This window comes from Perognathus longimembris, chromosome 14 (genome assembly GCF_023159225.1).
Source record: "Perognathus longimembris pacificus isolate PPM17 chromosome 14, ASM2315922v1, whole genome shotgun sequence".
Classification (NCBI taxonomy): domain Eukaryota; kingdom Metazoa; phylum Chordata; class Mammalia; order Rodentia; family Heteromyidae; genus Perognathus; species Perognathus longimembris.
In genome coordinates this window covers 6,880,499-6,906,775 of record NC_063174.1, presented here as the reverse complement: position 1 = coordinate 6,906,775, position 26,277 = coordinate 6,880,499, and the positions used below count along the sequence as shown (strand labels likewise).

Genomic DNA, 26,277 nt, shown 5'->3' with positions numbered 1-26,277 from the left:
CCTTAACCCCTCCTGCCTATACTCTCCCACCAAGACTCTACCTTACTTTCCTGTCATTCATTTTTTTTAGTGTGTATTAATTGTGTCAAAGGGTTTCACCATGCTATTTCATATGCATGTACTATGTTTTAATAACAACTCTTGCTTCTCTTTCCCTGTTCTTCTAGTCCCCAATTGATTAACCACTTTGAGATTCCATCTTCCATCTCCATCGTTTAAGAGGGAAGTTCCTGCTTAATAATAGAGCTTTAACGTATAATTGATTTAGAGTCTTTTAAGTGACAAATTGAATAAATTACAGGTCCTGCAGTTGTCACTCATCACCTTGCTCGAGTTCTACTGTTATGGAAGTGTGTCTTTCCAGCATCTCCTAAAGATCTAGAAACAGAAAAGAGCCGAGGAGATTCGTTTACATGGCAGGTGACCCTGGAAGGACGAGCTGGTGCTCTCTCTGGTGGGTTCAGTTTAGTCTGTCTTTCCCCTTTCCTCGCCCTTTGTTTTTGTATGTATGACATGTTTAATTTGCTGTACAGGAAGAATCTAACTCTACTATTTTTTTTTGTAACTGGACATAATTGACTACTTGGTGATAATAACTGAAGAGTTTGGTAATAAACCAAATATGGGAAACCTAATCCTTAGGCTGATGAATGCATATCTTAATAGATAAGATTGCCTTGTGTTAAGTAGATATTCCTTTTTTTTTTCTTTTTGGTAATGAGTTTGAACACAGGGCCTCATGCTTATTATTAGATGGGCACTCTCCCATTTGAGCCAGGCCTCTACAGCTCATTGCTGTTTTCAGAAATACTGGAGTTTGATTTAATTAGCATAAAGTATGCTTTTCATTCAGTCTCTACATATATGAAAGTTATGCCCATTAACAATAAATAGGGACTGTTGAAAATAATACTGTACTATGAAAATGTAAACTAAGGAAGGATGGGGTTTCTGGAAGCATTGTTCGGGTTTCGTTTGTTTGTTAGTTTGTTTTTTCTCTTAAGAACAGAAAAAAAAAGCCAGGCGCTGGTGGCTCACACCTGTAATCCTAGCTATTCAGGAGGCTGAGATCTGAGCATCATGGTTCAAAGCCAAACTGGGCAGGAAAATCCATGAGACTCTTTATCTCCAATACACTATTCAGAAAAAGAGAGAAGTGGTAATGTAGTTCAAGTGGTAGGGTATAGCCTTGAGCACAGAGAGGATCAGGGACAAAGCCCAGGAGTTGAGTTCGAGCCACAGGACAGGGGTAAGGGGGAGACAAGCTAGGCATTGGCGGCTTATGCCTGTAATTTTTACTACTTAGGAAACTGAGATCAGAGAATCGCAGTTCAGAGCTAACCTGGGCTGGAAAGTCCATCAGATTCATATCTCCAATTAAACACCAAAAAAAAAGCCAGAAGTGGACTGTGGCTCAAGTGGTAGAGCCCTAGCCTTGAACAAAAGAGCTCAGGGACAGCATTCACACCCCGAGTTCAAGCCTAACCCTAGGACACGTACATACCAAAAAAAAAACCAACGGATTTTTGAATTTATTCTTGAACAGTCTTTAAACTACTCATTCTATTCCTTATATGAAGTAACTTTCAAGAGAAAGTTCTTTGTTTCAAGTAATATCTGTGAAACTGTAATATGCCAGCTTTGCAGAACCAGGCAAACTTGCCAGGTTCCAGTGTCTTATACCTGTAATAATCGTAGCTACTCAGGAAATTATCTGATCATCTTAGTTTGGGGCCAGCCTAGGCAAACAAAGCTGAGAGACTTAGTCTCCAAGTAACTAGCAGAAAGACAGCATGCTAGCTCAAGCAGTAAGATGCCAACCATGAGGGGAAAATCCCAGAAATTGTGAGGCCCTGAGTTAAACTCCATTTTAAAAAGTTTTTAAAAAGTGAAGCTAATATCTACTTTTACTCGCTAATATCTACTTTTACTCACAATCTCAAGAATGGAAGACATTAGAATCCCTTTTATATTAGGAAAATTTAGTTTTGACATTTCTTTATTTCTGTAATAAAAATGATAATATTGTAACCTAATCAGATTCTGTGTTCATATTGGTTATACCCTGCTAAAAGTCTGCTCTCTTTTTCAGCTATGAAGAGCTTTGTTTCCCACTGTGGTGATCTCCTCACTGGAGAAGTGATTCAGCATCTCCTTCTACCACTTCCTTGTGCTGTGGATTTGCTAACTCAGTAAGGATTAGCTGTTTTGGTTGATAAGTTTTCTAAGAGCAATTAGATTCTCTCTTACTGTGCAGTATCCCTTAAGTACATTAGTAAGACAAGTTTCTGTGGTCGGTGAACAACTTTCTTTTTGAAGAGGAAAACATTTAGTTGTGATTTTTTTTTTCATTTTTGACTAGGATCTTTTTCTTTTATTGTTATTGTAAAGGTGATGTACAGAGGGTTACAGTTACATTGGCTAAGATCTTGAAAGAAAAATACATATTGAAAGCAAAGGAACCAGGCACTGGTGGCTCATGCCTATAATCCTAGCTGCTCAGGGAGCTGAAATCTGAGGATCGCAGTTCAAAGACAGCCCAGGAGGAAAGTCTGTGAGATCCTTATCTCCAATTAACCACCAGAAAACTAGAAGTAGCACTGTGGCTCAAGTGGTAGAGCACTAGCCTTGAGCTAGAGCTCAGGGACAGCGCCCAGGCCCAACAAAAATAAAATAAAAGGAAAGGAAAATCTATTGAAGCATATTGTACCTTTAATATAGGCAGATATAGTAAAAAAATTAAATATTAATCCTGTTAACTTTTTCAAGTGTGAACTTAATTGGTTAGTTCAACTGTATTCAGAGGAATCAGATGCTTGTTTGTTAAATTTCAAATTTCTGTTTGCAATTTCATTGTTTGAGTTATACATATATGATAGAGAAAAGTCAACAGTGTATTATGAACACTTGTAATTTCTAAGTTATTGAAGTACTTAGAGAAAAATCTTTCCCAAAAAGTATTTGATGGTATAGCATATGGACAGTAAAATAAGAGTATGACTTAGAAAGCATAATAATAAAATGAGCAAGTTAGAATCAAATACAAAACCAGAGGTTACAAACATTTCCTGTGAAGAGCTCAACTTTATAGACTATGAGGTCTTAATGACAGCTGCTCAACTCTGTTGTAGCTCAAAAGTTAATCATGGATGATACGTGAATGAATAAATGCGTCTTGTCAATAACTTCATGAAAATAATCAGTGGGCTATATTTGGACCTCACTGTACTAGAGCAATAATAGTACACATTTCTTTGACCTATATTTCTTTTAGATTGCTCTTTTTTATTGATTCACTATCATCTTTATTTTCAGTATTTTGCTGCTCATCCAAGTATTAAAAAATGCCTTCAATTTTTGATTCACAGACATTTTTCATTGAAATGTCAAATTTGCAACTCTTGTTGAGTAATTTTGTTTTTCACTTAAAACATTTTATTGTATATTTATGTTTTCTTTTATTTCTGTTTTTTCAAATTTTGTGTTTTATATTCAAGTCTTTTAATTCATTTCCAATTGACTTTCCTATTTGAAGTGAAATATAGGTCTGTCTTAGTCTGTTTTGGAGTGCTATGACAAAGTACTTCAGACTGTGTAATTTGAAAAGAAGAGGAATTTATTTCTTACAGTCTGGAAGGATAAGAGTCCAAGATCATTGTCGAGTGAGAGGTCGCTGTTGATCTCCAGCAGGGCACTATGTTGCTCTTTTCTCTGGAGACAACGAATGCCATGTCCTAATATGGCAGAAGGGGCAAAAGGGCAAAAAGGAGCTCAACTACCTTTGTAAAAGCCTTTTTTTTTTTTTCAAATTTTTATTATCAAACTGATGTACAGAGAGGTTACAGTTTCATACGTTAGGCATTGGATACATTTCTTGTACTGTTTGTTACCTCGTCCCACATACCCCCCTCCTTCCTCCCCCTTTCCCTTTCCCCCCATGAGGTGTTGAGTTCACTTAGACCAAACATTTTTGCTGGTATTGCTTTTGTAGTTTTTCTTTTTTTACCCTGTGTCTCTCAACTTTGGTATTCCCTTTCAATTTCCTAGTTCTAATACCAGTATACACGGTTTCCAATATACTCAGATAAGATTACAGAGATAGTGTAGGTACAACCACAGGAAGGTGATACAAGAACATCATCAATAATAGAAGCTACAGATACACATGGGACGTTGAAAGTAGTTACAACTGTGATATAACAATCGTTTCCATAACATGGAGTTCATTTCACTTAGCATCATCTTATGTGTTCATAAGGGTATAGCTATTGGGCTCTTATGATCCACTGCTGTGACTTGCCTAAACCTGTACTAATTATTCCCAATAAGGGAGACCCATAAAGTCCATGTTTCTTTGGGTCTGGCTCACTTCACTTAGTATAATTTTTTCCAAGTCCTTCCATTTCCTTACAAATAGGGCAATGTCATTCTTTCTGATAGAGGCATAACATTCCATTGTGTATATGTACCACATTTTCCTGATCCATCCGTCTACTGAGGGGCATCTGGGTTGGTTCCAGATTCTCGCTATGAAAATTGCGCTGCAATGAACATTGTGTGCTGGTGGCTTTACTGTGATTTTGTGTTCTTTTGGATAGATACCCAAAAGTGGGGCTGCTGGGTCATAGGGGAGTTCTATATTTAGCCTTTTGAGGAATCTCCATACTGCTTGCCAGAGTGGCTGAACCAGTTTACATTCCCACCAACAATGAAGTAGGGTTCCCTTTTGGCCACATCCCCTCCAACCAAGCAACCCTTTGTAAAGACATTAATCCATTCATGGGGGCAGAGCCAAAAGGCACAACCTTCCCATATTGTTCTGTTGGGACTAAATTTTCAACACATGAATTTTTAGCAGCCTATTCAGACTATCAGAACCCAATGACATTTTCCTTTTTAATGTGGAAAATAAATTGTCCCATACTTTCTTTTTTTTATTACTTTATTGTAGTTTTCGAGGTGATAAAATAAACAGCAGTGTTACCTTCACACATCAGGTAATTAGTACATTTCTTTCCATTTGCTTAGTATCATCTGTTCACTCATTCTCTCCCATTCCTTCCCTCCCATCTCTGCCCATGAGTTGCTTGGTTCGCTTTCATCAACATCCACTGCAGCCAGTAGGCTTCGCTGCTGCCCATTTTCACCCAGTTTCCACAATTCTGTGCCCTCCCCTGACCTACCCTCAGATGTGCATGTATATATACCCTATATGAGGTAAAGAATAGAGTCTTCTCAAAACAAAAAGACAAATTAAGAAAATGTGCTTTGTTTCCTTATGTTTGGAGTTCGTTTCAGTATGTAGATTATTTTATATACATATGAAGAGGATACATATGAAGAGGTGCTTGGGTATTACAACTTGGTTCTTCTTTTCTCTTTTGGTCTCACTGTATATGGGTGTCTAGAATCCTTTATCATATTCTTGTCATATTTTTAAATTTAACTTCTGCATATCAGTGAGAGCATGTCCTATTTGTCTCTGATCTTGGCTTACCTCACTCAACAAGATTTGTTCTAGTTCCATCCATTTCCCTGCAAATGCCATTATTTTATCCTTTCTACTGGCTTTGTAAAATTCCATTGTATACAGGTATCACAGTTTTTTGATCCATTCATCTACCGTAGGGCATCTGGGTTGTTTCCATATCTTGGCTATTGTGAATTGTGCAGCAGTGAACATGGATGTCCCATATTTTCTTGTTGAAAAAAAAAATCAAGACAGGCACTGGTGGCTCATGCCTGAGATCTGAGGATTACAGTTCAAAGTCAACCAGTGCAAGAAAATCCATGAGACTCTTATTTCCAAATAACCACCCAGAAAACTGAAGGGGAGCTGTGGCTCAAAGTGGTAGAGCGGTAGCCTTGAGCAAAAGAGCTCAGGGACAGTGGTGCCCAGGCCCCAAGTTCAAGCCCCACGACTGACTCCCCCACCACACACAAAAAAATCCTTAGTACTTTTAGTGATGACCTTTCACTTTTCTAAGTGGTAGAGTGCTTGCCTGGCTAGCATACATGAAGCCTGGGTTCAATTCCTCAGTACCACATAAAGAGAAAAAAGCCAGAGGTTGACACTGTGGCTCAACTGGTAAAGTGCTAGCCTTGAGCAAAAAAGAAGGCAGGGACAGTGCTCAGGCCCTGACTTCAAGTCCTAGGACTGGCCAAAAAAAAATGTACTCTCAAGCCAGGTGTTGGTGGCTGATGCCTATAATCCTAGCTGTTTGGGAGGCTGAAATACAAGGATTGTGGTTCAAAGCCAACCTGGGCAGAAACATCTGTGAGACTTTCCAATTACCCACCAAAAAGCCAGAAATGAAGCTGTGGTTCAAAGTGGTAGAATGCTAGTCTTGGGCATAAAAGCTCAGGGACAAGCAAGCACCCAGGCCCTGAGTTCAAGCCCCACAAATGAAAAAGACAAATTTATTCTCAGCTGCTTTATATTTTTATTGTTGTAGTTGTTAAACAAGTGATGTGTCTGATCTATTTTTTGCTACTGTATAAAATTGTAATTGATCCTGTCTCCAGCCAGCTTAGTAAATTTTCTTATAGATTAGCTAGTATTTTAGAGGTTTGCAGTACTTATTCATACTGTCTGTTTTATCACTGGGTATAGCTGTAGTTCACAGCTGTAGTCTAAGCTATCCAGGAGGAAGCAGAGTCCAGAAGTTTGAGACCAACAATGTGTAATATTGTTGTACATAATAATATTGTACACTGTGCAAAATGTTACTAGACCTGATAATAATGGCCTTGTAATCCCAGATGGAGGTAGGGTTGTAGTTTGAGGCCACTTTGTGCTGTCTAGCAGTACGCTGTCCAGATAAATACACAGATACATGGACAGACTGACCCTTTCTATGACCCTAACCCAGTTATTTATTGAGCTTTTTGCTCAAGGCTAGCACTCTTATCACTTGAGCCACAGCTCCACTTCTGGCTTTTTAATTGTTAATTAGAGATAAGAATATCGTGGACATTACTGCCTGAGCTAGCTTAAACCATGGTCAGCAGATCTCAGCCTCCTGAGGAGCTAGCATTACAAATGTGAACTATAGGCACCTGGCAATTTTTATTTTATTTTTTAACAGGAAAAAGCACAACATTTCATTCATTACATGCCTAAAGCTAAAGCATGAGAGTATTAGAGTCCTAGAACTAATTTTTTTTTTTTTTTTTTGGCCAGTCCTGGGCCTTGGACTCAGGGCCTGAACACTGTCCCTGGCTTCTTCCCGCTCAAGGCTAGCACTCTGCCACTTTAGCCACAGCGCCGCTTCTGGCCGTTTTCTGTATATGTGGTGCTGGAGAATCGAACCTAGGGCCTCGTGTATCCGAGGCAGGCACTCTTGCCACTAGGCTATATCCCCAGCCCCCTAGAACTAATATTTTAAAATAGTAAGTAAGACAATTGATAGGTCTTGGTTTGGAGGTGGTGGTGGTGGTAATATTTTAAGTCAAGTTTCTTTCTTTGCATTTTACATGTCAGACAGATTGCCTTTCTAACAAATGTTTAGATTTTCTCTAGCCATTTGTTTCCTCCTTGTATATTTCTCGGGCTAATTACTCCTGAACATAATAGATTTATGTTTTGTTTTGTTTTTTTATAAATGCCCAACCATAAATTTTAGAAATTTATAATACTATGAGTTTCAAGTTCCAGGCAGTAATGCTTGTGGCTTTAAAGTAATCAAATTTGACTATAGTTTTGTTTTGTAAAGAATGACTGAATAGGGCTGGGAGTATGGCTTAGCGAAGCCCTGGGTTCGATTCCTCAGTACTATATAATCAGAAAAAGCTGGAAGTGATGCTGTGGCTCAAGTGGTAGAGTGCTAGCCTTGAGCAAAAGGAAGCCAGGGACAGTGCCCAGGTCCTGTCCAAGCCCTGGGACTGGCAAAAAAAAAAAAAAAAAAAGAATGACTGAATAGTTAGCAGAATAACTTCTGCATATAACACTTGATTATCACACCTTATTTTAAAAACAAATTAGCACTAATGTTCATTTGATACATATAGCTAATTTATGTTTACATGTCAAATTGTTCAGTACTTGTATGTTATCATATAACTTAAACTGTTAAAATAGACTTTTTCTTATGTTATCATATAACAGACTGTTAAAATGTACTTTTTCTTTTGTTTTAAGGCTTTCTTCAATACTAAAAACATATGGAAGTCCTTTGAAAACTCCATCAGTAGTTTATAGACAAAGACTTTATGAACTACTGATCTTATTACCTCCTGAAACCTATCAAGGTATGTGCCTTAGACCAAAATGTACTATTTTTTTTCTCATTGCCTGAAAAGCAATAGTTGGCTCATTACATTCTTGAATGAATGAATTGTAATGTCAGTTATTTAGTGACTTGTTTTTCAGAGGTTTAGAGACTAATCCTAATTTACATGTTCACAGCTTTATAGTAAGTTAAATATGTTTTTTGGAAACCTGCTTCTTTGTGTCCTGCTTTGTTTTCTCCCGGTAAATAAATCACTAGATCGAAGGTGTGAGAGAGGATAAGTCACAAAGACTGATTTGACTTTACAACTAGGTTTTACATAGAATTTGTCATGTAAATCTGATATACATTTAGTTGTATTAGTTTCCTTCCAGAATGATACCTAGAGGACATTTTCTATTATTTTATTTTTAACTCTGTTAAGAAAAATTTAATATAAATTACCAAAATATAATTGATGTTACAAACTTATAATGCAATTTTTTGCACTTATTAGAATCAATGATGATTTTGTTAGTGAAAGCCTACAGTTGATAAAATAAACTTAAAAAATAAAATTTTAAAATCATTTGTTGCATCTTTACTATAAAATACAGTTTTAAGAAAATACAGCCAGACGCTGGTGCCTCACACCTGTAATCCTAGCTACTCAGGAAGCTGAGGACTGAGGATCACAGTTCAAAGGCAGCCCACACAGGATGTCACGGTGGCTGTAGTGGTAGAGCACTAGCCTTGAACACCAAGAGGCTCAGGAACAACTCCCAGGCCCTGAGTTCAAGCCCCACGACTGGCAAAAAGAAGAAAGAAAGAAAGAAAGAAAGAAAGAAAGAAAGAAAGAAAGAGAAAGAAAGAAAGAAAGAAAGAAAGAAAGAAAGAAAGAAAGAAAGAAAGAACAATGTTGTGATAACTAATTAAATCAAAGTATTTGTTTTATGAGTTAAATTTTAAAAATGACCTTCTGTGCAAACTTTTTGTTTTGTAATTTAGTGTTGCTAATTTTCAGCCAACCATACTAAGTTGAATGATTATATTTCTGATTGCCTGATGGTATGGTTCAAGTGATAGAGCACCTGCCTGAAAAGCAGAAGGCCCTGGGGACTACCCCCCAAAAAAATAAATATACGTGCATTTATATATTTGTAAAAGTACATTTATTGGGGCTGGGAATATGGCCTAGTGGCAAGAGTGCTTGCCTTGTATACAAGAAGCCCTGGGTTTGATTGCTCAGCACCAACCACATATATAGAAAAAACCAGAAGTGGCACTATGGCTCAAGTGGTAGAGTGCTAGCCTTGAGCAAAAAGAAGCCAGGGACAGTGCTCAGGCCCTGAGTTCAAGCCCTAGGACTGGCCAAAAAAAATAAAAAGTACATTTATTTGCTTAGGTCCTGTTGTGAGTAAATGCAGTATAACATGTCAAATTATTTCAGAATATTAACCTGTAACTTCAGCTTTATGTGGACAATAATGTTCTTAACCCTTTCCTTGGTTCATAGATGTACCTATTAAAATGTTCACTACAAAGTAAGCTTTAGAATATATGTACCTACAAAGAACAGGAAAGGTAATGAGTACATTTCCTTTTGAACAGTGTTACACCCTCCCTCATTCTCTCTCAGTTTCCCCTTCCCAACTTCACTCTGCCCAGAGACAGTTATGCAAGAACTCAGTTTAAGAAATGATTTTCCCATTGTTTTCACACTTAGCTACAGGACCAAACAAGGTCCTTATGTGTTGGACTGCCAACAAAATTTTATTACTGAGTTCCCTATTCTGGTAATTAAACTTTAAATAGCTCTGATTTGCTCTATTAAGCCTTTATTGATAGCTGTCCATCTTCCCAAGTTCTTACTTATAACTGCTCCTTTCTATAAACCTAATAATGCTTTTGTTTTCATCTTCTAGAAGTCATAATTATTTCCAACTTTATATGGTAGTTAAATGTGTGTATTTGTGGGCTGGGGATATAGCCTAGTGGCAAGAGTGCCTGCCTCGGATACACGAGGCCCTAGGTTCGATTCCCCAGCACCACATATACAGAAAACGGCCAGAAGCGGCGCTGTGGCTAAAGTGGCAGAGTGCTAGCCTTGAGCGGGAAGAAGCCAGGGACAGTGCTCAGGCCCTAAGTCCAAGGCCCAGGACTGGCCAAAAAAAAAAAAAAAAAAAAAATGTGTGTATTTGTATTCCATGTATTATTTCTTGAAGATGAAATAAAATACAAAAAGTTTCTCTGTAGCATCTCAATTGAAAATTAAATAAATGAGTTATTGTGGAGGTGGTTAAAAACTCATTCTGTAGCCCGACTCCCTGGGTTTCAATCTGATTCTGCTATGTGCTATATAATTGCTTTATAATCTCTGACCAATAACAAATAAATTTTATTTTTCCATCTAAAAAATGATAGTACTACGATTACCTCATGAGTTTTATTATGAGGATCTATGTAAAGGTTTTAATACATTTCCTGACACATATTTCAGTATATATTTCAGTAAATATTTTTTAGTATTAATGTTACTAATAATACAGAAAAAAATCAGTTACTATGGTTGCTGTTACTTAGGGACGTTAAGGCAGGAAGATTGCTTTTTGATCAATCTGGGTCTCAGCTTTTTCTCAAAAAAAAAAAGAATAAGAAGAAGGCAATGTAGAGAAGAGGAAAGAGAAAAGAATTATGCAGCCATAAGTAGATAGGGATAATTGAAAATTTTCTTAAAAAGAAAATTATGGCAAATGAACCTTTCCTAATCCATTTAGCACTAGGAGACATCACCTCCATTCTTCATATCATCCTGATGCTATTTGCTTAAAGAAACAATTGCAAAAGATTGAATGGGGCCAGGCACTGGTAGCTCCTACCTGTAACCCTAGCTTCTTAGAAAGCTGAGATCTGAAGATCATGGTTCAAAAAGTAGCCAGAACAGGGAAGTCCAAGAGACTCTTATCTCCAATTAACCACCAAAAAACCCTAAGTAGAGGTGTGACTCAACTGGTAGAGCGCTACCCTTGAGCAAAAATGCTCTGGGAACCTGGCCATAGGATAAAACCTAGTACTCAGATCTGAGAATCACCATTCAAAGCCAGCCTGGGCAGGAAAGTCATGAAGATTTGTATCTCCACTTAGCTACAGGGAAGTAGACCATTTTTAAAATCAGGAAATACAGAGTGAAATAGAACTTTCTCTATTGGTGTAAGTTGCTGTTTAGTTAGCTGCTTATCATGAATTATAAATTGGTAATAATCACTTTTTGTTAAATACAAAGATTAACTATATTGGCAATACCAAAGAACCAAAGCCATAGGTCTGTAAGTGAGAAATCTGGGCCAAATAGCAGCCAAGGATAGATAGATGGGTGATTATTTTTAAAACATTTAAATAAAGTAACTACATTTTGCTTTACTTTTTTCTCACATAAGTTACTTTTAGGATAGAGTTTAGTTTCCTGCCCAATTTTCACATAAACCACAGTCAGCCTACTTTTTCGGCTTTTTCTCATTGCTGGAATCCCAGGCACCTGCCATCACATCCAACTTCCCTCTTGTGGAGATGGAGTCACATATATTTTTCTGCCCTGCCTGGCCTAGCACCACAATTCTCATATGTAAACTTGGGGTGGTAGCCATGTGTACCTGTCCCAGCTATGACTTGAGAAAGAAGCTCTTAAATTCTGCCACCTGAGCTGGCCTCAAATTTTGATCCTTTGATTCTCATCTGCCTGAGAGCTAAGAGTACAAGCATGAGCCACCAGCAAGTACTAGCCTTGTTTCTGTTGTTGTTGTTGTTTGTTTTTTTTTGTTTGTTTGCCTGCTTGTTTTCAAGAGACAGAATTCTTGCTCGGTCACCAATACTGGCCTCCAACTGCTGGGCTCAAGTATTATCATTTTGCTCAGCAGAAGTAGTTGTAACTACAGGTATCTACCTACAACTACCCCAGGCTAAATCTAAGTAGGTGTGTGTGATGTTGGGAATTGCGTGCCTCGTGTGTGCTGGGGAAGCATTCTGCCACTAACTATGTGCTCAGTCTAGCCTTTTCTGGTTTGTTTATTAATTTGTTTTGCAGTACTGAAGATTAAACCCAGGGCCTCAGGCATGCTAATCTAGCACTTTATGACTTGAGCCATACCCTGATTTCTGGTTTATATGTGGTTTTTTGACAAGAAAAAGAAAAAATTCATTAGCTACTAAGGAATGAGAATATTAGATTCCTAAATCTATATTTGTCCTTCATGCTGTTTTAAATGATGTTAGTATTACTAAGATACTTTCTTTGAAATTTCTTTTCACTTTTGTTAACCTTGTGGCCACCAACACAGGTGAGGTACTCAGTTGAAGGCAGTTTTGGGATATGAAAAAGATAATCACTGGTGTAATATATTAAAGTTGGCCAGTGTGTATTACAGTTCACCCTGGACTTTCTAAATCCCAGGAAGTCCTAAATTGATAATTGCTCTTTTTCTCTAACTCAACAGGAAATTTTTGTGCTATTCTCAAAGAACTTACGGCTGACTTGACTGCCCCTGATATCCAGGTGGCAGCGTCTTCATGTTTACTTCCATCCCTTTGTCATCAGGATGATCTTTTGATATTAAGTCCTTTGCTACAAGAGACTGACCATAGATTCATTGAAGAGCAGGTGGGGCCATTTTTAAGTCTTGGATAAATTTAATCTGTGAACAGTGACTTTTAATTTAAAACCTCATGCCTTTCTCAATTTTAGCTCCTGCTTGGTAATGGTGTTGCTTGTGGAAGTCTCGAATATGACCCTTATTCTATTTATGAGGATGTAGAAGGAAATTCTGTGCCTAAACCCCTACCTCCGACACTATCAGTTATTAGTTCTGCAGCCAAGCTCTTTGGAGTTGTCTGTGCTCATGTGGAAGATGCTCAGAGGTAAATTCCTTTAACAGTTCACTTATCCTGAAATAGAATATTGGTTCGGTGAATTTATAATAGTGAAATGATAGGTAAGAATATTGTTGGGCTAGGAATGTGGCTTAGCGGTAGAGTGCTTGCCTAGCATGCACCAAGCCTTGACAGAAAAGGCCGGAAGTAGGGCTGTGGCTCAAGTGGTAGAGTGTTAGCATTGAGCAAAAAGAAACCAGGGACAGTGCTCAGGCCCTGAGTTCAAGCCCTAGAACTAGCAAATATATAGTTAGATCTCATTAATGAAAGAATTCTGTAAGTGACAGGTGAACATAAGATTATGGTTTGTATTTATTCTCTTAGCTAATATTGAATAAGAAATTATTAAGTGCCCCAATCTACTAGGTACTGTTGTAGATAGTATTTTGACTAAAATTAGTTTATCAACTAGCCAATAATACAAATAGAAAAGTAAATAACTGTTAGACTCTTACCTTCAATGAACTTCCCTGATCCAGGAAAATAATCTGAGAATCTGAATGGAAGTGAATCTATCCCATAGGCTATTCTGGTTAATAAATATTTACAAGATACTACAATCATATTCATTTTCCCTCTTCCCCTTTCTTCCTCTCTTGTCTTTCTGACATTCTAGGCTATGCATTTGGTTCAATATAGCTTTTATTGTATTGTATTATTTAGACCTAAAATTGTGCTCATTTTCCTCCTGTTATAATAATGAGTATTCAAGGATGGGAAGGTTTGTTTGCTTTAATTTAAAAATTGAGACTTTATTAAATCAAAAGTTATAATTCTGTTTGGATTCTAACTGAAAAAAAGAAGTAGGCAGCAATTTGGAATTTTTTTTTTTAAAGGAAAATGATCCTGGCAGAATCTCAGGTCATAGCAGCTGTTAGAAACTTCCGGTGGGTGTCGCTAGACGACTAGAGGAGAGAAATTGTAGGATACGAAAGTAAAGTTTTAACTTCCTGATATCCCAATTATACTTGTTGGTGACAGACCCTTTTTCTTGCAGTTACATGTCCTCCTCCAGATAAGAAAGGTCTTAAAGTATCAGTATTTGACAGCTAAATATTTTAAAGTAATTTGATATAATTGTGTTAAGATCATATTTGAACAATTTAAAAACAGTTTATAAGATTACTCTGAGGTTGGAAATGTTTTGTATATATGGTTTATACCTTAAGAAAGGTAAATACCCAGTACAAAAAAAATAACAATGTTTATATAAGCTACCTATAAGCTGCCAAATTCTTCAATATTAAATGTTATATCTTACATATATATGTGTGTAATTGTTTAATTATACCAGTATTGAATAAATTGTGTTAGTTTCCCAGTTGTCTTAGCTTTAATTACTTGAGATAATCAGTTTGAAGAAGAAAGTTCATTTTGGCTCTTAAAAAGAAATTTCAAGCCAGGTGCTAGTGACTCATGATTGTAATCCTAGGTACTCAGGAGGCTGAGAACAGTGGATGATGTTCAAAGCCAGCATGGGCAAGAAAGTCCATGTTACCAGAAAACCAGAAATGGAGTTGTAGCTCAAAGTGATAGAGCACTAGCCTTAAGCCAGAAGAGCTCAGGACAGTGCCCAGGCTCTGAGTTCAAGCCCCATGACTCACACTCCCTCCAAAAAAAAACCCTTACTAGTTGGCCTCACTGCTATGGGTTTATATTAGCACATCACAGCCAGCATGCATAACAGAAAAATACCACTTTATCTCCTGACCCGGAAGCCTAATGTAGAGGTCCTCCCAGAGCCCCCTAAAGAAGGCATACCCACATTTACCTGAAGACTTCTCACTAGGTTCCTACCTCCCCCAAAGTACCAAGCTCTGGGGACCATTAACTCAACCCTAACACCAATTACTAGAATGTACATTTTCACATTTAAAAATACTGCAGTAGTCTAAAGAACTTGAAGTGTGTAGTTTAAATAGTGTTGAAGACTGTCCTTTTTGGTTGTTGGTTGTTGGTTGTGGGGCTTGAACTCTGGGCCTGTGCAGTCCCTGAGCTCTCAGCTCAAGTCAGTCTCTCTACCATCAGCTACAGCATCACTTCCGGTTTTCTGGGGGTTAATTGGAGATGGAGATAAGAGTCTCATGGACTTTCCTGTGCTTGGACTGGCTTTGAGCCATGGTCCTTGGATCTCAACCTCTTGAGTAGCTAGGATTACAGGTGTGAGCCACCGGCACCCGGCTCTGTCCTAGTTTTAAGAGTTCAACATATCCAGGTCCGAGGAAAAAGTAACTATATTGGAATTAGGGAGAGGGAGACACAAAAACTTTCTGTAAATAACTTATTTTCATGGTTTTTTTTTTCTATGTACGTTTTACTTAGAAAATATCTATTGAAGTAGCTCAATTTGCCCAGATGAAAAGTTATATAGTCGAATATTTCTAACAAAATAATCTCCATGCTATCAAAATGATAAGGTATTTTTCTATTTGTTGTGCTATATTGCTTTTCCCAAAATATCTCAAAAGTTTTCAACAATGATTTACCCATTTAGTAGTTTCAACAAAATAATACAGCAAGGCAAAGTAGCAGTAGATTCTCAGCTGTCCTTTATTTTTTTAATCTTATAAATCTTACCTATTTGCTTTTAAATCATGTTTTTCTGATTCTAGGCTTCTTGTATTGGAACAGCTTTTGAACAGTATAAAGCACACAAAGGGAGTTCGTCAACAAGTAGTTCAACTACATGTTGTTTCTTCCATTTCTAATTTCTTAAAGGTAAATCTGTTGTTTTTTAAATTTAGATACTGCTTAATTTTTAAAATGTCCATGTCTAATTAAATAGGTTGGAGGATGATGTTTTTAAAGGGCTTGATTTTCTTTTCTTGATCTTCTTGTAAAAAATGTTGCATACCAGGCTCCGGTGGCTCACACCTGTAATCCTAGCTACTCAGGACACTGAGATCTGGGGATCGCAGTTAAAGCCAGCCTGGGCAGGAAGGTCCATGAGACTCCTACCTCCAATTAACCGCCAGAAAACCAAAGTAGTGCTGTGTTTCAAAGTGGTAGAGCGCTAGACTTGAGCTGAAGAGCTCAGGGACAGCACCCAGACCCAGAGTTCAAGCCCCACGACCGACAAAAAAAATAGAGGTTTCAGGATTTAGAATACTCCTTCTACAACTTTTTCTCTACATAGAACTTGTTAGTTAGGAATAAAATGTAGGTGGTCTAGCCTTACAACCATGCTACTGAATCTGATATCCTAGACAAGGGATTGATAAACTGTGGCTCTTGACCAAATCTAGCTCAACATTGCATTTACAATATAACTAATTCTCAATTGAAATATAATAGTCTTTATTAGTTACTCATCTTATGGACATCTTGTGCCAACATGTTAATTATTGCCATATTGTTTTGGGGAAAATAAAATTATATACATATATATACATACACACACATATATATTATGTTCTGATTTTCTCAATATATGAACATTTGGATTGTTCTTTATATACTTTAGTACCTGGCTGGCTCCAAGGGAAATTTAAGTCCAGAAGAAATAAGAAGACTTGTCCTAACATTAGTAATGGGAGCCCTAGAAAGTACCAACCCCCTTTTAAGATGTGCTGCTGCTGAAGCTTGGGCTAGACTAGCTCAAGTGGTTGATGATGGAGTTTTTACTGCTGGTTTAGCTCAAGTTAGCTTTGAAAAGTAAGTGAATTTCTTAATTTACACTCATGGACTCTGTCAAAACTACATATAACTTATTGTTCAAACTAGTAGGAACTTTGTTCCGACATTTAAGGAAAAAACAGTGCACAATTGTGTTCATCTAAAAACACAAATGTATTAAGACGAAAGAGACCCTTTTGACTGAACATAAAATTATTACTGTTTGAATTTCAGGCTTTTGAGATACTTCTGGAGTTTTGTCATATATAATATAGATGATCAGTAATAAGAACAATCTACAGGAAAAGGGAAACATACATAATACAGATCAGAAAAAAAGTTACTTTTTTTTTTAACCAAGTCTATGACTCGTAGTAGGTTCCTTAATACGTTAGCAGTTTCTTTTCTCTTTTTTTTTTTTTTTAAGTGGTACCGGAGATTGAACTGAGAGCCTGTGCTTTTTGGGTTTGGGGGGGTGGGGGGCGGATTGCTCAAGACTAGCACTCTGCCACTTGAGCCACAGCGCCACTTCTGGCCTTTTCGATATATGTGGTGCTGAGGAATCAAACCCCTGGGCTTCATGTATATGAGGCAAGCCAGTAGGTCATATTCCCAGCCCCGGGCCTTGTGTTTAAGCCACATCCCCAACTCTTTTTACCTTCATTTTTAAAATAGGATATCATGCATATGCCTGAGCCACATACGTATGCCAACCCACCCATTTACTTTCCATATACCTAGGACGACGTGTGCATGCCAACACTTGAGGCTCTGGATTGAGGCCCTGGGGTCTCATATTTGTGCCTTCAGCTGCATTCCTCTTGATCTCTACCTCCTGAGTAGCTATGATGGCAGGCAGGCACCACTGACTACTTTTGCACAATTTTGAATTGATAGTTGATTATACAACCTACCTGTCTACGAATCTTAAGGAAGGCCAGGCATCAGTGGCTCACACCTGTCATCTTAGCTGCTCTAGAGGCTGAGATCTGAGGATCATGGTACAAAGCCAGCCCAGGAAGGAAAGTCTGTGAGACTCTTATCTCCTATTAACCACCAAAAAAAGCCAGAAGTAGAACTGTGGCCCAAGTGGTAGATTGTTAGCCTTGAGCTAAAACGGTCAGGGACAGGGCTGGGAATGTAGCTTAGTGATAGAGTGCTCGCCTAGCATGCCTGAAGCCCTGGGTTCAATTCCTCCATACCACATAAACAAAAAAGCCAGAAATGGCACTGTGGTTCAAATGGTAGAGTGCTAGCCTTTGAGGTTTAAAGACATTACCCAGACCCTGAGTTCAAGCCCCAAGACCAGCAAAAAACAGGTCAGGGACAGTGCCCAGGCCCCAACTTCAAGTCCTAGGACCAGTGTGAGCGCGCGTGCGCGCATGCACGCGCACACACACACACACACACACGGAGATTTAAGATAAAAGAGTAATATGAATATAATATGAAAAGGTTATTTCAGTTTTCAGTTACAGGTAAATACTCATGGTTATAAGAGTCTCAGTTCTACTATTTAATACTTTATGAGAAGTAGTTTAGCTATCATTTTGAAAGTTTCATCATCTATAGAGAGGAACTATAATAGCACGAAACATAGGGTTAGAAGGATTAAAGAAGTGCTAAATGCGAAGTACTTAAACTACCACACAGTACATAGAAAATTCCTAATACATCTTAAGTCTCTTATTGTGTTTCATTTTGATATCAAAATTCTCCTTTTTTTCCCACCAGTCCTAGGGCTTGGACTCAGGGCCTAAGCACTGTCCCTTACTTCTTTTTGCTCAAGGCTAGCACTCTACCTCTTGAGCCACAGCGCCACTTCTAGCTTTTTCTGTGTATGTCGTGCTGAGTAATTGAACCCAGGGCTTCATGCATGCTAGGCAAACACTCTACCACTAAGCCACTTTCCCAGCCCCTCAAAATTCTTAATGATATGTACTAATAAGGCCTCCCTTATAAATGTGGACGTTAGGATAGAGGATTCTATAAATGGCCATACTAAAATGATCATTAATAATGTAAAGACCTTTTTATTTAAAATATTTTCCTTTGAAAGATAATCTGAATTTTTAATCACTTCACAGGAAATATATTTCTTAATTTTATAAAGAGTTTTACCTTATATAAGAAAGTTACACACGTTAGTTTTTGTTAGGTTTGTTTCTTTTTTTCTGTGTTTGTCATTTGTTTTTATTTCCATAACTATAGATTGAAGTCAGCAAGGGACGTGGTTACCAGAACAGGACACTCACTAGCCTTGGGATCCTTGCATAGGTATTTAGGAGGAATAAGCTCTACTCAACATTTGAATTCTTGTATTGGGATCCTCTATACTTTGTCTCAGGACAGCACCTCTCCTGATGTGCAGGTAAGGACTCCTTGAAACTGATGATTTGTGAAGGATGCAGAGTATATTTTATGATCACTAATAATTAGATAAATACTTGCCCCAAAGTAAATGTCAAAGCTACTGTTATCTTTGATGGATTTTTGTTGTTGTTGTTATTTTTTTTTTGGCCAGTCCTGGGCCTTGGACTCAGGGCCTGAGCACTGTCCCTGGCTTCTCTTTTCTCAAGGCTAGCACTCTGCCACTTGAGTCACAGCGCCACTTCTGGCCATTTTCTGTATATGGGGTGCTGGGGAATCGAACCCAGGGTCTCATGTATACGAGGCAAGCACTCTTGCCACTAGGCCATATTCCCAGCCCTGATGGATTTTTTTTTTTAATTCAAGGCTATCTTTTCCTCACTCTCAGAAGGGTCTGAAGTGAAGTTGGATATCTTTTTCTAAAAATGGGTCATCCTTCTATCATAATTACAGCTACTACTTTAGAGATCATAACAGGTACCAGGCATAATATTATGTTTCTAAGTAAGCATATTAGTCCTCACAGTAATGTAAGGAAAAATAAGACATAGAGAAAGAAGTTAAATAACTTGCTAAGTTACAAGAAAAGGTAGCAAATCAGGGAATCAAAAATAACACAGATTATAGACTTAAAACTTAATGTATGACTGTACTGTATTGTTGTGTATATTTACTTGTTCCTGTCAGTACAATTATCATTTTCTGATGATGTAATCAATTTTGGAATGATTGCTAATCTATCCTTTTACTTTCCTAATTTTATCTCTCTTGCCTTGTGAGTCCCTATTAGTAACAGTATCCTGATAATAGGTCATATTACTTCTAATCTAGGTTACTTTTAACCCATCTTTAAATGCAGTGCTTTGTTACTTCCTATTTCTATTAGATTTTTCTTTGCTCCTTGCAAGAAATCTGTCCTCTTGGGGCTGGGGATACGGCCTAGTGGCAAGAGTGTTTGCCTCATATACATGAAGCCCTGGGTTCAATTCCCCAGCACCACATATACAGAAAATGGCCAGAAGTGGGCTGGGAATATGGCCTAGTGGCAAGAGTGCTTGCCTCGTATACGTGAGGCCCTGGGTTCGATTCCTCAGCACCACATTTACAGAAAATGGCCAGAAGTGGCGCTGTGGATCAAGTGGCAGAGTGCTAGCCTTGAGCAAAAAGAAGCCAGGGACAGTGCTCAGGCCTTGAGTCCAAGCCCCAGGACTGCCAAAAAAAAAAAAAAAGGAAGAAGAAGAAGAAATCTGTCCTCATACATTTTAAACTGAATATTTTTTGTTGTTGTTGTTTTTCGTTCTGGTACTGGGGTTGAACTCAGGGCTTCATGCAGGCTATACATAGCTGTTGATAAAGTGATGAAATCTTTCAAATTCACTTACTAAAGGGAGAATTTTTTACTTGCTTCTTGTTATGGAACATTCAAACATCCACAGAAGTAGAAAGAATACTAGGATGAGCCTATTTGACTTATGATTCAGCTTCAGTGGTTATCAGTATATGTTCAGTTTCATTTCATTTAAGCTAGAGTATATATTTCTCTATATAATTAATGTTACACCTGCTGTAAGTGCATGTGTCTGTGTGTAAAATGTATAATTGAAGGGCTAGAGGTATCTATCGTTCAGTGGTAGAGTGCTTGCCAGGTAAGTCCAAGGGCGTGAAAATAAACAGCTGTGCTGCCAAAAAAAGAAAAAGAAAGGGAAATAAGGAAAGGAAAAGAGAAATGATGGGGAGAGGAGTGACAAAGTAAGAGAGAAAATATAAAAACTGAGCACACGGCCTCACAAGGACCTGGATCAAAAAGGATACATTAACAGTACAGCAGACATTTTTCTCATCCCACTATAGATAAGTACTGTCCTCATTTGCAGCAGTATAAATTTGGTTCTCCTTCTTTTACATTTTACAAAAACAGAATTATACTGTATGTACTCATGTCTGACCTTCATTTTGTTCAAGTGATTTGTCCGTATTGTTGCAAGTAGTTGTAGATTTTTTGGTCCTTTTAAAAACTTGAATATTCTTTTTTTTTTTTTATAGATTAAACAGTAAAGAGGGTTTTGTTGGGGGGCGGGGCGGTTGTCAGTCGTGGGGCTTGAACTCTGGATCTAGGTGCTGTCCCTGAGCTCTTCAGCTCAAGGCTAGTGCTCTACCACTTGATCCATTTTTAGATCCAGTTTTCTGGTGATAAATTGGAGATGAGTCTCACAGACTTTCCTGCTCATGCTGACTGAACTGCAGTCCTCAGATCTCAGCCTCCTGAGTAATAGGATTACAGGTGTCAAACAACCTGAAATTTTTCATGCTAAACTTTATCTTAGTTTATCTCTCTTAAGTTTGATGAATTCTCGGAGTTGGTTTTATACATCAGTGATTTTTTTTTTTCGGTCGTGGGGCTTGAACTCTGGGCCTGGGTGCTGTCCCTGAGCTTTTCAGCTCAAGGCTAGCGATCTACCATGTAAGCCACATTGCCACTTCCACTGAGTTGGTTTTATGTTAGATATTTAAAAAGAATTTTCTTGGGGCTGGGGATATGACCTAGTGGCAAGAGTGCTTGCCCCGTATACATGAGGCCCTGGGTTCGATTCCCCAGCACCACATATACAGAAAATGGCCAGAAGTAGTGCTGTGGCTCAAGTGGCAGAGTGCTAGCCTTGAGCAAAAAGAAACCAGGGACAGTGCTCAGGCCCTGAGTCCAAGGCCCAGGACTGGCCAAAAAAAAAAAAAAAGAATTTTCTTAAACTCGTAAGTTTCTCTGTTTATTTTTCTAAATAGTAGTTGTACACTCATGCTTTATTTCTAATCACTTTGTCAACTGCTTCAACAAGGAACAGTTGAATCTTTCTTATGTTTCTTCATTCTCAGGTAATGTTTTTAATTGTTTTCTGTCTTCACAGACCTGGGCACTACATTCTCTATCATTAATAATTGACTCTGCAGGTGCACTCTATTATGTGCATGTGGAACCAACCCTTTCTCTCATCATCCTGTTGTTGTTAAATGTGCCTCCTACTCACGCTGAAGTCCATCAGAGTCTTGGTCGCTGCTTGAATGCCCTTATTACCATGTTAGGTCCAGAGCTACAAGGTATGTATGCATTGGCTGCTTTTGTCCTGTTCTGTATGAAAAAATATACACATAAAAATGAATTCAGGAAACTGTAACCTCTCTGTAATTCAGTTTGATAATAAAAAAAATATATATATATAAAATGAATTCAGTTTCTAGTTTCTATGCTTGACACATAGTAAGTACACAGTATCCTGTGGAAGTGAATGTATAAGTGTCATTCACTTCATATTTAGAAAAGTGAGATGTTACTGCTGGTGGCTCAAGTCTATAATCCTAGCCACTGAGGAGGCTGAGATCCAAAGGAAATCATAGTTTGAAGCCAACCCAGGCCAAGAAAACAGTTAATCTATGCATCCCCAAACATTTTGATTCTTCAATGATATTCAGACATGAAACAAAATAGTAAAAAGAATCTCTGAGAATTGACTTAGCTCAAATATTTGTACCTGTTCTAATAAGACTATAATATATGAAAGTGACTCAGTTAACTAATACATAATACAGTTGGACTAAATTTATTGCAAGTTTCTATTTTTACTTATTTTGAAGCTTTGTTAAAATCTATAGTCTTTGATTCTTTCTTACCTAATGATTTGTATTATAATAAGCATTTCATTGAGAATAGTCTGCAAAACTTACTTTTTATTGTTAAACTCCAGGCCTCACTTGGGCACACAGTATATAGTATTAGTGCCTCATGCATGCTAAGCTCATGCTCTGTTTAGTTGTGCCCAGAGCTTTATCCCTTTTGTAGTAGAAATTTTACTTAAACTGGAAACAAGTTTTAAAACCTATTAATATATATGTTATGACAAATCATTTTATAGGCCAATTATTAACAGTTTTGGCTTTTTATTTTAGGTAACAATACTTCAGTTTCAACCTTAAGGACTTCTTGTCTATTGGGTTGTGCAGTGATGCAGGATAATCCGAGCTGTCTTGTTCAGGCTCAGGCCATCTCTTGCCTTCAGCAGCTACATATGTTTGCTCCACGACATGTCAACTTGTCTAGCCTAGTTAGCAGCCTCTGTGTGAGTATAAAGCTATAAATGAATCCCTTTTTTCTTTTACTTGAAATGTAGATTATTCCAGTTAATTACCTTCTAGGCTGTGTGAAAAATTATTTGTTATGTACATGTACATAATTATTTCATTCTGTTTTGGAAATAGTAAGACAATTTTTATATATTTACTTCTAAATCTCTTATGTGTGGACTTACTTTTCTTAGTATTTTCTTAATATTTTTTCTTAATATTTTCTTAATATATAAACATATACTAGGTACTTATACTTTCCTGGGTTATAAGGGCTATAGGACACACAAGTATTTATGAAGTCCCCTCTTGTTTTTCCTCCTATATTCCTAATTATGATTAAAAAAAAAAAAAAGCTGGAGACACGGCTTAGCAAGTAGCATGCCTGCCTAGCAAGGTTGAAGAAGCCCTGAGTTTCAAACCCCAGTACCAAAAACAAAAACAAAATTATTTTCATCTAAGTTGGAGAGGAAATAAACTTATGCATGATATTTAACTCTCTCTATGTATATCATCTAGATTCTTTTTCTGTGTGTTTGTGCTTATCCTGGGACTTGAACTTAGGTCCTGGGTGCTGTCCTTGAACTTTTTTGCTTAAGGCTAACACTTGAGCCACAGCTTCTGCTTCTGGCTTTTTAGTGATTAATTGGAGATAAGAGTCTCATGGGACTTTTCCTACATGGGCTAGCTTTGAACCTTGATTCTTAGATGTCAGCCTCCTGAGTGGCTAGGATTACATGCCTGAGCTACTGGCATCCAGCCAGTATCAGAGTTTTTGGTTTATTGTTTTGTTGGGGTTTTTTTTGCCAATCTTGGGGCTTGAACTCAGAACCTGAACACTGTCCCTGGCTTATTTTGCTCAACGATAGCACTCTACCACTTGGGCCACAGTACCACTTCCTGCTTTTTCTGTTTATGTGGTGCTGAGAAATCAAACCTAGGGCTTCATGCATGCTAGGAAGGTAGTCCACTGTTCAATCCAATATCTGAATTTTTTTATAAGCTATCTAACAAATGTAAAAAGATGAAGACAAAACCAGGCATAGTAAGACCCTGTGTCAAACAAATTAACAAAGATAAAGGCAGTCAACTAGAAGTCTGAGGAAATGGTTTATAAGCATCATTCTTTTTATGTTTCCCTTAACTGTGACCAATTGCTACCTGAGTTTGAGTTGCTTTTCAACTCTGCCTCTACAGTTTTCATTGCATACTCCCATTAATAACATGGCAGTCAAGAAGCTTTAATTTAGACAGTACTTTCATTTTCAAGCTTAAGACAAAATAGAAGCATTTCAGAGCTCGAAAGAATCTGAAAATTTGTCGTATGGATCATCTTTGTATTTACAAAATAATGTTTGCATCATTTAAACTAGACTTAATAAAAAGCTAATCTGAGAGTCACTAAAATAATATAATCCTGCCCAAGGTAATACAAACTAGGTAGTAGCTAATTCTAAGTGTAGACTCTGTGTTCCTGGAATCCTCACTTTTAGTCATCATTCTAATACTTGATGATGCCTTTGTAGATTTTATGGCTAAATCACACACCAACTCCCACCTGTTTCTGTGTAGTTGTAGGTATATCTGATCAATCTCTTCTAGTGTCAGCTACTTCACCTGGTACCTACAGGAGCTACATGCTACACAGAGAAGCATGTGCTCGAGGCATTTAGTATTCAGTAATCAGTAGATTTTTTTGTCTTGATATGTTTAAGCAAGTCACTGATTAATTATTGATACTAATGATCATATAAAACTCAAAAGGAAGATGAATGGGGTGCCAATGGATTACACCTTCTAAGATCTGAGGATAGCAGTTTGAAACTGGCCCAGACAGGAAAGTCCATGGTGAAACTCGTCTGTCCATTTAACCACCAAAAAGCCAGACAGATCTGTGGATCTGTGGCTCAAGTGGTAAAGTGCTAGCCTTGAGCAGAAAAGCTCAGAGTCAGTGACAAGGCCCTGAATATAAGTTCTAGGACCAGTACACAAAAAAACAGAAAGATGTCACAGATGCTTTTGACAGAAACTTTAATTTCTCTGTTGTTTTGTTGTTGTTGTTTTTATATGCATCAATATGCTCTGAATTCAAGCCCCAGGACCAGCAAAAAAAGAAAAAGAAAAAGAAGAAGAATTTTACGTTTAGCACTCAAAGAACTTCCTTAGTAATACTTTTTGTATTTTAAAGATTATTACCAAACCCAGTTATTGAAAATTTTTCCATTCCTTTGCATTTACTCTCCAATTAAATATAATATTACACACTATTTTTTTCTTCTTAAATTTTGCTAGAAATTTTTCACTAATGGATCTTTAAATTTTTGTCCTTAAATTTCTTCTAAATGGGGCTGGGAATATGACCTAGTGGCAAGAGTGCTTGCCTCGCATACATGAAGCCCTGAGTTCGATTCCCCAGCACCACATATATAGAAAACGGCCAGAAGTGGCGCTGTGGCTCAAGTGGTAGAGTTCTAGCCTTGAGCAAAAAGAAGCCAGAGACAGTGCTCAGGCCCTGAGTTCAAGGCCCAGGACTGGCAAAAAAAAAAAAATTCTTCTAAATGAATGCACTTTGTAAAGTATTGTTGAGAAGTAGAATAAGACAATTATGATGAAAAAAATCTGATCGTACTCATTCATTCTCCCCCTCACTCCCAAAAATAGAAGAAAGAAGTTACATATAAAGAACAGTCAAGCCAAGTGCTAGCGGCTCACACCTGTAATCCTAGCTATTCAGGAGGCTGAGGTACAAGGATCGTGGTTCAAAGCCAGCCTAGGCAGGAAAGTCTCTGAGGCTCTTATCTCCAATGAACCATCAGAAAACCGTAAGTGTAGCTGTGGCTCAAAGTGGTAGAGTGCTAGCCATGAGCAAAAACTGCTCAGGGACACTCTAGGCCCTGAATTCAAGCCCCATGACCAAAAAAATAATCAAGACTATTGTGAGGAATGTGGCTTAGTGGTAGAGTGCTTGCCTAGCATGCATGAAGCCCTGGGTTTGATTCCTCAGCACCACATATATAGAAAAAGCTGGAAGTAGTGCTGTGTCTCAAGT

General features: G+C 37.8%; 1 protein-coding gene across 6 annotated transcripts in view; it reads left to right on the top strand.

Annotated features, from left to right (window-relative positions):
* Nucleotides 1–26,277, top strand: part of Heatr5a (HEAT repeat containing 5A) — a 103,925-nt gene that overhangs the window by 38,467 nt on the left and 39,181 nt on the right. For all 6 annotated transcript variants that reach the window (XM_048361919.1, XM_048361916.1, XM_048361918.1 and 3 more), the window contains exons 12-21: nucleotides 302–454; nucleotides 2,093–2,192; nucleotides 8,141–8,250; nucleotides 12,701–12,864; nucleotides 12,949–13,121; nucleotides 15,746–15,851; nucleotides 16,597–16,787; nucleotides 18,960–19,119; nucleotides 22,019–22,208; nucleotides 23,055–23,224. In XM_048361919.1, coding sequence (XP_048217876.1) covers nucleotides 302–454; nucleotides 2,093–2,192; nucleotides 8,141–8,250; nucleotides 12,701–12,864; nucleotides 12,949–13,121; nucleotides 15,746–15,851; nucleotides 16,597–16,787; nucleotides 18,960–19,119; nucleotides 22,019–22,208; nucleotides 23,055–23,224 — 1,517 coding nt within the window. The remainder of the gene's footprint in view (nucleotides 1–301; nucleotides 455–2,092; nucleotides 2,193–8,140; nucleotides 8,251–12,700; nucleotides 12,865–12,948; nucleotides 13,122–15,745; nucleotides 15,852–16,596; nucleotides 16,788–18,959; nucleotides 19,120–22,018; nucleotides 22,209–23,054; nucleotides 23,225–26,277) is intronic.